Here is a 12,485-nt window from a genome sequence, read left to right as displayed (position 1 = left end):
TAGCTCATTTATACAGAAGAGCTACGGGAGCTGAAGTGGCAAGGTAGACAACTGGAACGCAAATGGAGGACTCACCTTGACTTGGATAAGACACAGTATAGAGCCCATTTGAAGGCCTATACTGTGGCCATACATGCAGAAAGGAAGCAATTTTATTTTGCACATATAGCATCTGCAAGTTCTAGTCCAGCAGATCTGTTTCGGATTGTTAGGGGTTTAACTCAAGCCCCTTTTGTTTCAGATCTGTTCCTGGAAACAATGTCTCACTTTGGCACATTAAATGAGTTCTTTCCTCAAGGCTCCATTCTGTCTCCAATGCATTTTAACATCTACATGAAACCTCTGGGTGAGGTCATCAGGAGATTTGGTTCTGGGTGTTATCAATATACTAATGATACCCAAATCTATTTATCCTTGTCATCAATATCAGTAAATGGCATTAGCCCCTTAAATGGCGGCCTATAGGCAGTAATGGGCTGGATGAGGGATAATAAACTGAGGCTGAATTCAAGCAAGAAGATGGAGGTGATTATTGCTGGGGGTCATAATCTACAAGATGAGATAAAACTTCCTGTTCTTGATGAGGTTACACTCCCCCAGAAAGAACAGATTTATAGCTCTTGAACCCTGGTCTAACCCTGGTGCCTCAGGCTAAGGCTATGGCCAGCAGCATTTTTTTTTGCAATATCAACAAGATAATCCAAGTACTATATGTCAGTATTTTAATATAGTACTAATAATGAAACTATTTGATTGATTGATTGGATTTATATACCACCCTTCCAAAAATGGCTCAGGGTGGTTTACATCAAAATAAAAACAATTAAAATCAATTAACAATTAAAATCAAAACTAAATCAATTAAACAATTAAAATCATTTCATTTTAATTTGAAATCTCTCCTAGCTACATAAACTATAGTTAATCAAAATCAATAAAATATATCAATATATTACAAGGTTCATCAAAAATGAACAATAAGACCTCATAATAGTGATCATTATATATCCAATTAAGAGAATTAGATCCATGGAGCCACCGTGGTGTAGTGGTTAGAGTGCTGGACTAGGACTGGGGAGACCCAAGTTCAAATCCTCAAATCTGGGCCAGTCACTTCTCTCTCAGCTTAACCTACTTCACAGGGTTGTTGTGATGCTCTGGGCTCCTTGGAGGAAGAGCAGGATATAAATTCAAACAAACAAACAAACAAACAAACAGATTTCCAAAGTATCATGCTTTCAATGGATGGGAGAAGTATAGACAAATATTCCTGTGTGATTGCAGTATCAGATATTATTGATTGAGAGATGAAAATATCCAGTCCATCTTGAAATATTGCCAAATGTGTTTCAACTAACCTCAGTCATCTTCAGTGGCACTTATAAAGAATTCTCACTTCCACTTGTAGTCTCCAGTCCCTTCATGGGGATTAAACTGGTAATCGCTTCTTTCTGAATCCAATAAGGTTTTGTGTTTTTTCTCCTCAGGAGCGCTTTTTACCAACTGCAATTTATTCAACAATTCTGCCTGTTTCTTGAGGAGAATGGCCTAAAAGGAGTAATACACCAGCTGCTAACCTAGAGGTTGTACTACTGCAATTTATATCAGACTACTTTTGTACGTAGTTCGGAAACTTCAGTTAGTCCAAAATGCAGCAGCCAGATTGGTCTCTGAGGTAAACTGGAGAGACCACATTATGCCTGTTCTTAAACAGTTTCACTGTCTGCCAATATGTTTCCAGGCAAAGTGCAAAGTGTGGGTTATTACCTTTAAAGCCCTTAATGGCTTAGTTCCAGGTTACCAGGTTGCCTTTCTCTACAAGATCCCCATGACTCTTTAAGATCATCAGGAGGGGTCTTTCTTCAAGTGACATCAGTTCATTTGGTGGAGACCTGGGGTCGGGCCTTCTCAGTTGTCACCCCTGGATTGTGGAACGCCCTCCCCATAGATATAAGAGGATTATCTTCCCTGGAGGCATTCAGAAGAGCCTTAAAGATCCATCTTTTTAGCCTGGCTTTTAATGATATCTAGTTTTAATTTTAATCTGATTTAAATGTTGTCCGACATTCCTTCCCACCGCCCTTTGTGAGTGGGTGCCTCTGGGTCCTGTGCCAGGCAGTTGTGTGATGAGCTTTGGCCTCAGAAGTGGTGGCAGGGGGGTTGGTATTCACCCTGGCCCTCATCCACCTGTCAGCGGTAGAGTTCACACCACTCCTTCCCAGGAGCCTTTAGGGCAAGCCAGTTCTGTTCCTGCTGACCTCCTCGTCCTCAGTCACCCATTCCTTAAATAATGCCCTGCATCCATGACAATCCTGGTCAGGCACCCTGCGGCTTCCCTCTCTGCCACCACGTGGCTTGGTGAATGTTCCAATTCCACAGGCGTAGGAGGGAGGGCCCAACAAATTTTATTTTCTAATTTTAATTGTTTTATTATAGGTTTTTGATTTTAATGTAAACCACCCTGAGTTTTAGGAAAGGCAGTATATAAATTGAATGAATGACTAGATGAATTAATAAATGAAATAGCCGGGTAATGGGTGGGTATATAGGTGAAATAATTTTGTAATGGCACCTATTACATTTAAACAAAAGGAGTCCAACAATAAATGAGGGAAGATTGAGACAATGGCCAGGAGCCAGGCAGGAGCAATATAAACCTTCGGCCAAGGCTCCAAATCAGCTAGAAGACATTTTTAACCTGTATAATGAGATACAACATTTTGCATGGAAAAGCGGGGGCTAAAAATGGAGGGCTGAACACTTCATTGGCAGACTATGGGATGTGGTAGGGATTCATCTCCTCGTATGAATATCCATAGCAGATGTTATGAAAAACACCAGCCTGCCTTCACACTTAGTATGGAGTTTAGGGTGGATAGGTTGCATGGATCATTAGCCTGTTTCTTCCGCTTTGACTAGAACCTTTAGCCTCCAAAGGTTTTGAGAAGTTTACTGAATCCACAGTTGCTCTGGCCATGTGTTTGCCAGATATATGTTTGCATGCCATCTTTCCAAATCTGCATAATTTCCCCAACTTGCATCTTCAGATAACTCCTAATTGCTGGTTATTTATTTGTTTACCTGTTCATTGCAGCTTGCAAATTGCATGTGTGTGTGTGTAGCAGTGAAATCATTTTTGTTCTGAGCTTCACAAAACAGTGCATCTTAAAATGAGCAGGAGATTTACAGACTACTTTTGCATACATGATGAAGTCTGTTTTATTTCATTGCATTGTACTGCAAAAATAACCTTGGTTGTTGCTTTCCAAGGTCCTGAGTGACTAACAGCTACTGAATGTGTACCAACTGGATTCCACCTCTATAAGTATAAACTAAGGAGTGCTCGAAGATCTTTCAGGCTTAGCATAAGCATATGGACAGTTTGCTACTGCTAGTATAATAAAGCAACCTTTATTTTGGAATGTTTAAGCAGAGTTCCCCTAGGATGGTGTCCTTCAATGATCTTCAGCATCTATAATGCAGTCAGAAATAAAAAGAGAATAAGTAATTAGATGGTATAGTACTTTGAAGAGGGAAGAGATCACATGAATGTTTAATCCCTCAGACTATATGCAAAAGTACTGTGGATGACCAAGATAATAATACATATATTTAATTCATATCTGTATGCATTTTTAGAGAAATGTAAGTCAGTGAACTCTTGGGCTTGACTAAAGCCAAGGTAGAAACATTTGGAAGTGCTTACTTCCTAGTTAGATATTAAATATATGTGACAAGTACTAAAATTTGCAAATCCACTGGAGGGTACAAGCTGTACGGGGGGAGGAATATATGAAAGACAAGGTTAGAAATGAAAAGTGCTGAGCTGACAATGCTCTAGCTTTGAATCCCACCTCAAAAGTAGTGTTTTCATGGGACCAAAGTTCCTTAGCCCTCCCATTTTGATGGCTGTCCACAATTGTTCGCAGCCATACTTGCTCAGGTGCCTCCTCCATCTCAGCCTCTAGACTGCACTAGTGGCAAGAGCTGCCTTTCATTAATTTTGTGGTTGCAACATTCACTTTGGGATTCAGTCCTTTTATGTGTTTGTAACCAAAAACAGCATTGCCTTGGGACTGAGGCCTTCTGTGCTTTTATAATCTTGTATACCCTTAAGTCTATGTCTGTGGTAATCGCCTCTGGGTTGCTCTGCCCTTGAGAACTGTTTGAAAGCTGCAGCAGATACAAAAAGTAATAGTATACCTTCTGATAAGGGCAGGTAAACTGGCAAGACATTACACTAATGCAGCTGTGCTCATGCTGCCTTCCTAAAACTTTCTAACCATACCTCAGAGTTTTGACCCATGAACTCAAAATGCAGGCCCAGCATCATGAGTGGGCCAAGTTGGGCATGAGCCTGAGGGCCCAAACCCACCCACCAGCCAACCCCTTTTCAGAGGCAGTTGTGACACAGGTCAGCCGAGTGACTTGTACCACAGCTGCCTTCTGCAACGCCTCCCCCCGCCCATCTGCACAGAGGCCCCTGTGTTGTTGCCAGTTAAGATGGTAGCTTTAATTTAATTGTACCAGTAAAACCACTGGTTAGTTGTTAGTTCACATGCCCATTCAGGCAACTCTTGTGGTCCCTTTTCTCCCTGAAGAGCTCACTCTGGGAGCGCAAACACCTTTATATTGAACTTCTGCATTCAGAAATCCTTGTGCCTATGATTTGGAAAACTTCTTTTCTTTAAAGTATTTTGAGCAACTCAGTTGTTTGAGCAGTCCTTTTACCTTCCTCCTCCCCAAACGCTAGAGGACATGAATATTTCATGTAAGGTTTGAAAGAATGTTCCAAGAAGTATTTATTATGATTCTAGCTGCCCTAATGAGATCTTAGACCTTCATCTTCAGGAGATGAATGCACATACTGCCAATAAATATGTGGACTTGAAGGTGTTTTCCCTTGCTACAAGATGACTATATTTAACTATTAACTTTAAAAGAAGCTTTCAGTATACCTGAAAAGAAATGAAAGGAAGCATACCATGCTCATCACAGACAGAGCTTGGGTTTCTTCCTCTTGATCTATTATTGTAACACCTGAAATGGTATCATAACTATTATTACTAATGGAGACAGCAAGTTTCACCTTAGGCTGAGAGGTTAGCCAAAGAATGAAATTATCACAGCAACTACATGTCACTGAAAAATTGATAGGGGACGTTGGCTAAGGCACAGCACGATTTAATCATCCAGGTTATGCCAATTTACAGCATAGTTGCACAGGCAAGGCTGTTAGGTGGTGCTGTGGGCTCAAACTGGGAATTCTGCAGATCAGGCAGTGCTTCTTTGCTCACTGCACCACCAGGGCTGCTGGTTGGAGGAGGCAATTAATTATGGGTGTCCTTGCAAGAATTCTCATGGTCTAGGGAACCAGGTGACACCCGAGGACCATCTTGTATCATTGTCTACTATAAAGCTGACAATGTGGCTGCTTGTGGCTGAGGAAAGCTACCAGCTCCTCCCTCTGTGTCACCAGACTCATGGCCTTCAGCCTCCCTCTCCGTCATTTGACAAATTTCTGCTTGTGGTTTACTGCCCGCTCACTCACCATTTTGTGCAAGTACCTGCCAGTTGTGATGCTGCACAATGGTTGCATCTTTATACCATATGCTGCCTGATGACATGAGTGCTAAGTACCCCATTTTGTAAAGGGCATAACAGATGTGCACAGAGAAGTCACCGTGCTACACTGTAAATTGACGAGGGAAGTGAGGCATCCAGCTTATTTCTGTTTATGCTTGGCTTTGAACCCCATCTACTGGGGTACCAAACCATACAAACATATGATCCACTAGAAAGGAGTGACTTTCAGTATCCACCGCGCCCGCCCCCACCCCCGCCCAGCATCTTGATTTTGCTCTGGGTGATGGTCTGGTTAGCTTTTGAGTAGTGAACTGAGCTTTTGGGAAGGAGCACATTCTATGTGTGGTCTTTCTGTGTGAGAGTGAAATAAAGGAACACTCCTATGAGAGAACAGATTAATGGGGGAAGTGGTGCCTGCCCTTCTTCATCAAGGTGTTTGTTGTACACTTCAGTTTTCCACAGTTATTCACTGAATCATCCTCAGACTGAGGGGCAACCTAGATCCTTTTCTCCTCATTCTCACTGGGAGACACACTCTTGCTTTACACATGCATTGGGCAGACAGATGTTATGAACGAACAAATGTGACTGCCCTCATCATGTCAGCTTTGTTCCTGAGCTCAGAGGGACAGCAGGTAGGAAACAGTTCTCTTCTAAATGACTGATTCATTGAGGCTATTCTCACACACAGCCTAGCCTGGGCTAGACTGCTCGTGTGGAGTGCTGGGATCCACATGAATCCTGGCGCTTCCACCCAGCCTACCCCCCACTCTTAGCTGAGGTTAAGGGAGCAAACACTCCTTAACCCAGCTGATGGGTTCATGTGTCTCCATTGCTCCATGGAGCCAAGGAGACACAGAGATGGAGGAATCCCCCAAGGCACCAAGTTCATCATGCAGTACCTTGTGCGAGATGCGGAGGCCAAGATAACACATCTCGGGCTCTGTTTACCCGCAGCAGTGCAGATCATGTGGGCTTGTGGCTGGCGTGCTGCAGGAGCTGCACATGATCATCTAGGAGACAGTAAGTTTAACCCTGCCTTTCCCACTGCCTGCCCACCCGCCTGTGTGTGCGTTCATATGTGTAGCCTCATTAAGTTGTGTTGATAAACTTTTCCTTTACCTTAATCTTTCAAATACAGTGAGAAAGCACTTAAAAAATACATAAGTATGTGGAACTGAGGATAAAACATTTTTCATAAATGCTCCTGTGATTACATTTTACCCAAGCAACAATTTAAGCCCAAAATAATAAATAAAAATGTAATACCAGGAACCTTTAATGGAGTTGAGTATATGCCTAAATGACCAATGGGAAGAAAAGGAAGTCAGTGGCTCTGTAAATAAAATGAATCAAAAGCTAGCTAGAACACAAGAAACAAGGACAACAACAATCATTATAAATGTTTCTGTTTCTTTAAAAATAAAATCTTTAGAGCCAGCTAGTCTTTGTAGAATATTTAGAGGTAACAGCAAATGTGTCCAGTGCCACTTTTCAAATGTGATATACCAGCAGACGTATATACCTGGGTAATTTCAGAGCCTGTTCCTAAAGGCCTTTTTCCCAGACTCCATCTCCCCCTCCACACTCCAGCCACCACAAGATCAGCTGCAATGCACTATTTTTTTTATACCAGAACATGCTCAGGGAAAACTGGAAACTTTTTTCTGGTATTTTTAGAAGAAATTATGAATAAGATACTTCCCACTGACCTGCACATTCCACATTTTGCATGAACAGTCCTGCCACTTAAATTAGCTGAATGCATTATTTTTTACACCAGAATGTATTTTGGGAAAGCTGAAAACCTTTATTATTTATTATTATTGTATTTTTAAGAAGGAATTCTGAATAAGATACTTCCCACTGACCTGTAGGGGTGTGCATGAACCCCAAATTGTGGTTCAGTTTGAATCCAAACTGTACCATATTCCGCCAGTCAAACCGACTGGCAGGTCTGGTCCATTCAGTCAAACCAACTGGCAGGTCTGGTCCATTCTGTCGAAGCAGTTCAGAGATTTGGGTGGCAATACTTGTAAAGGGGAATCTGGTGAGGGGTCCCCTTTATAGGTGAAGGGGTGCAGAAATCACCAAAGGGTGGCAGGGGAGAGTGAGAAAGGCTATCTAAGGTTCTTACCTGATCACCACTCACCTCCATACCACACACCCCGCCCCCATACATCCCAATCGCCTCCAGGCCACTATTTAAACAGGCCACCTGCGTGGCAGCAGTGAAGTTCCGGCTCCGCAGATGGTCAGGTCTTCCAATTTCTAAAAGAAGTCTTTCCCCCTTTATAGCTTCCTTTACTTTACCTGTTAGCCATGATGTCATCCAGACTTGGTGGTACCTTTCCTTCTTTTTGGTATACATTCTAATGGGGCTTCTGTTATTGTGTCCCTAAATAAACTCCATGAGTGAAGTGACTCTCCTGATTTTCCTTTTCAGTTTTCTTTTCACCAAACTCCTCATTTTAGAGAGGTTTCCTCTTCTGAAGTTCAAAGTATCTGTGAGAGAATCTCCCTTGGTGATTCTCTCCTCGCATGTATGCTGAATTTGATCACACTGTGGTCACTGTTCCTTAAAGGTCCCATGACAGTGACATCTTGCACCAGGTCCTGGGCACAACTCAGGATTAAGTCCATGGTCACTTTCTCTCTGGCGGGTTCCATGACCAGTTTTCTAGGGCACAGTCATTCAGCTTGTTGAAAAGTGGTATATAAATATCCTTTGTAGTAGTGCTGCCCTTTATCTGGTTCTACTCTGTCCCCTTCTAGTTTATTTGTAGCATTTACACCCTCGCACCCTACAGGATGGCATTTGCCAAACCGGATCCTGCCCATCTCCTGACAGCAATATGACAACTTAAATTTTGGGGGTTTTTCCCTAGGAGGAAATGACACTACATTTTCAAATCTTACCAGATGCTCAATATTACTACAGTTGTGTGAATTAGAAGTGGTATATGTCAGTTTATCTCTGCAAGAAAAGTTTCTTTTTCTTGAGAGAGATCACTTTGGAAACCTCTCTGTGCTATCATTGTGTTTTCCGTCTGTAACTCTTCAGGATTCATGAGCATCACAGATAGAATTTACATTGTGCTATTACATTAGTTCTCTGACACATGACTTAATCTGTGATGGAGAACTTCTGAGTTATTGGCCTGATGAGTGGATGAGAGATATTTCTAGGGTAAGATCTAGGAATACATTTGCTTTGGTTGGTTCATCTGGAACTTTATCATTAAACTGGAGAAAAGGAATCTTCTAAAAGTGCAGATTTACATAGCAACACATGGATCTTCCCTTAATCCAGGACTGTACAACATAAGGCCTGGGGGCCAGATTCAGCCTGCAGGGACTATTTGACTGGTCCCCGGGTATCCTGCAGCAGCACAGGAGCTGGAAACTGCCTTATAGCGCCATCCTATGCATGTTTTCTCAGAAATATGTTCCATGGTGTACCCAGTGAGTCTTCCTTCCATGTATGCATGCCTAGGATTGCAGCCTGAAAGCAACGGCAATTTAGGGAGATGAGAGGGGTTGGCATTTATTTTGGGCTAGCTTGCACTCCAGGGGCCCCACTGACTGAGCAGGGACAGGAACGATTTTCTAGCCACTATTTCTTGGTTAAAACTATGGGTCCATTGACAGGGGGAATAGATCCACAAGCAACTAATGGTATTTTTAATTTTAATGTAATGGTGTGCTAAAAATTGACCTCGGCCCCTGCATGTCAAGTTGTGGATGGTTCTGGCCCACTAGGGCATGTGAGTTGCGCAGCCCTGTCTTAATCCATCTAGCTCAGTATTAATCCATCTAGCTCACTGACTGGCAACAGCTCTCCAAGGGTTCAAGCAGAGGGCTTTCCCTGCCCTACCTGGAGATGCCAGGGATTGAACCCGGGACCTTCTGCATGCAAAACCGATGTTCTGCCTCAGCGCTATGAGTGTGCAATTCTTTAGATTCTTGAAGGATGTTGTCCCTATAGCACTGTGGAGACAGTTACTGAGTATAAAAATAGACATGTGGAGTGGGGAAATCAGGATTGCTACTACAAGCCTTGCCCTGCCCCCAAAGTATGTGTTCATTGTTCCAGTTCCACAGGAGCCTCAGCATGTTCTGTCCTGGCAAAAATGGAAACTCCAACCTTTAAGCAGTATTGACAGTGAAGACTGGAACCTCTGTGTGGGAACACAGCCTCTATTGGTTTGGTGTGTATAGTTGTAGTTGCCATGTTGTGGAAAGTACCATTTCACTTCCAGTATCCACTGTGAGTGATGCAGGCTGCCACTTCGTTAACAGATAATTGACAGAAGGCATTTGCTTGTTAAAAACCATGCTCTGGTTCTTCTTCCAGTCCATTCATAGATCCCTTTGCAAATACATCTTGAACATATGGCATTTGGAGGTAGAGCCAGCAGGCATGACCCTTATTCCGACCCACCCCACTTCATACAACTTACAATCAAAACAAAACAACTTGGGCCAAGAAGACCTAGAGGGATATGCAGCCAGCTGTTCGGGTCAGTTGAGCTTCCAAGTTTCTTTTTTCTAAAACCAGCCCCCTGGTACCTTCAGATCTCTGTGCAGTTCCAAGAGCCTCCAGTGTGGTGGAAGAAGCTGCTTGTTGATCACCGGCGGAGTGGGACCGCTGGCGGCCTGTGTACGGCTGCGGCGACTGCCCTGCTAACCCTGCCCCCTGCATCTGATGTCAGATGCAGGGCTAGCCATGCCCCCCCATCTGACGTCAGGTGCGGGGGGCGTGGTCTGGCTCCTGAACGGAATCTTGAGGCTCCGTTTGGGAGTTGGAGCTTAACTCCCGAAGGGGCTACGCGGACCCTTCGGGAGTTAAACTAAGGTTGCTGCTGCTTTTGCTGCACAGCCAGGTGTGGCAGGAGAAGAGCCTCTCCTGGCTGTGCTGCGAATGCAGTGGTAGCGTTTTAACTCCTGAAAGGGCCGCGCGGCCCCTTCAGCAGCTACTTAGGCTGGCGCTGTGTTCGCAGAGCAACCAGAAGCAGCTCTTCTCTGCCTTAGCAGGGAAGAGCCGCTCCTGGCTGGCTCTGCGAACGCAGCGCCAGCCTTAGTTTAGCTCCCGAAGGGGCCGTGCGGCCCCCGCTTGGGAGCTAAACTAGCACTCCCGCGTCTGACATCAGACCTCTGATGTCAGACATAGGGGGCATGTTGAGGCCGCGAAGCGCAGCCCCTGATTGGGCACGGCCTGGGTTCTTTGAACCCGTTTGCCCAATGATAGCTCCACCCCTGTTGTTGATGTAGGGAGTGGGGAGCAACAAGCCCTGGTGTGCACATGCAGCTTTGGACTCATCTAAAAGAGCTCTCTGGACTACAACTTTAAACACCAACTGAGTTGGGAGAGCAGTTTTACTCAAAGCTTTCACCATGGATACTGACTTCGGTTTATTTGAAAATGCTGAAGATTACTGAAGAATGAGATGAGGAATAAAGGCTCCCATTGCTTGGTTTGGAAAAGCTTCATCCAAGGTAGACTTGGGCAAGTCAGCTTAGAACTGATTTCTGTGTTTGTAAAATAGTGTATAGAAGCTGTACCAGACTGTGAGGGTGGTAATTCAATCACAAGTGCTTATTTATTCAGTTGGACTTTTTAGGTGTGGGTCTATACTCATGAAGAAAATTAGATTGGTTTCTTGTATGGCAGTTCTCTCAAAGAGCCTGTTCAAAATTTGTAAGTAAGAGAGGCAGAAGGTACAATGCCTACTACTGTAGATATAGATCATTCACGTGATCATAAAAAAGAGCATAGACGGCAGTATATCCAGGGATTCATGGTTGTGTGAACCCACAGGAATCCCTCCAACCCAGTTTGCTCAAATCTGAGAAACCCAGATGCTCTACCCTGCTTTTAACCCACGTAGGGGGAAAGGTGAGTCCTCACACACAATGTTTTGGTCATCTGAGTGCATTTGCCTTTGGTATCAGGTCTTGGGAAACAGCAGCCTTGATTGCATTAGAGCACTGTGGCTACAGGGGCCGATGTCTGTGAATCTGCCACTCTGCAAAGCACACTCTATGATCCTTTTCTTGGCTGTTTGTCTCCTGCCCTTTGTTGCCGGTCAGGGGACAGCTGAGGATGTAGTGAGGGTTCTTGACCTCCTGATAATACAATGCATGCTGCGATAACTCTTTCAGTTCTCAGACCCAACTCCTGATTTTAAAAATGGAGGCCATGGCTGCCTGGATCGTGATTCTGCATGTCTTTAACCACAATAAGCGATTCTGCTTGTCTGAAAGGAGCTCTTTGATACTTGTCCGAAAAGAGCCCCCAACCATCCCCATATGATCGTGTGAAAGGGCTCACAAGCTGTGATCCATTAGTTGAAGAGCTGTTTGAGGTATACCCAAGTGCTTGGACATGCTTTATGGAATGTTGATTCTGCCCCCTTTAACAGCAAACCCCCATGCAATATTGCAAATTGCTTTTGTTTCTTCAGTTTCAAATGCTGTTTCCATGCAGCATGGGTAGCTGCTGCTTGAGAAACTCCCTTGGATAAACAGACCTAGTTGTAAGATTCTTTGGATCCCAGACATAGGACCAGGTCTCACGATCCGTGAGACCTGGTTTGGGGCGGTGAGTGGGAAGAGCGGGCTAAGCCCGCTCTCCCCGCTCGTGAGTGGGGAGGGAGCCCTGGGCGGCCGGATCGGCCACCCACACAATTGCCGACTCCAAGAAGGAGCCGGTGGGGGCTGGGGAGCTCGGGGGCCGTGTGGCCCCCGGAAGCCCCAGTATGCCCTGCACAAGTGTGCAGGGCATACTGGGGAGATCCCCAGAGCTGGGAGGTGGCTTTTTGCCTCCCCGCCAGGGGTCTACTCATGAGTAGGCGCAGCGCGAAGCTGCACCGCGGCTACTCACGATTTAAAAAACC

General features: G+C 44.4%; 1 protein-coding gene across 10 annotated transcripts in view; it reads left to right on the top strand.

The window, feature by feature from the left end:
• Positions 1 to 12,485, top strand: part of SPAG16 (sperm associated antigen 16) — a 754,101-nt gene that overhangs the window by 618,033 nt on the left and 123,583 nt on the right. Inside the window, exon 16 of one of the 10 annotated variants that reach the window (XM_053283352.1) lies at positions 1,488 to 1,567. The exons of the other annotated variants lie outside the window; for them this stretch is intronic. Within the exon in view, the coding sequence (XP_053139327.1) occupies positions 1,488 to 1,552 (65 nt within the window). The 3' untranslated portion in view covers positions 1,553 to 1,567. Of the gene's footprint in view, positions 1 to 1,487; positions 1,568 to 12,485 lie in introns of those variants that run through there. 10 annotated transcript variants of the gene reach the window in all.

The sequence above is a fragment of the Hemicordylus capensis genome, chromosome 1, assembly GCF_027244095.1.
Source record: "Hemicordylus capensis ecotype Gifberg chromosome 1, rHemCap1.1.pri, whole genome shotgun sequence".
Taxonomy (NCBI): domain Eukaryota; kingdom Metazoa; phylum Chordata; class Lepidosauria; order Squamata; family Cordylidae; genus Hemicordylus; species Hemicordylus capensis.
This window is presented reverse-complemented; position numbering and strand designations above follow the sequence as displayed.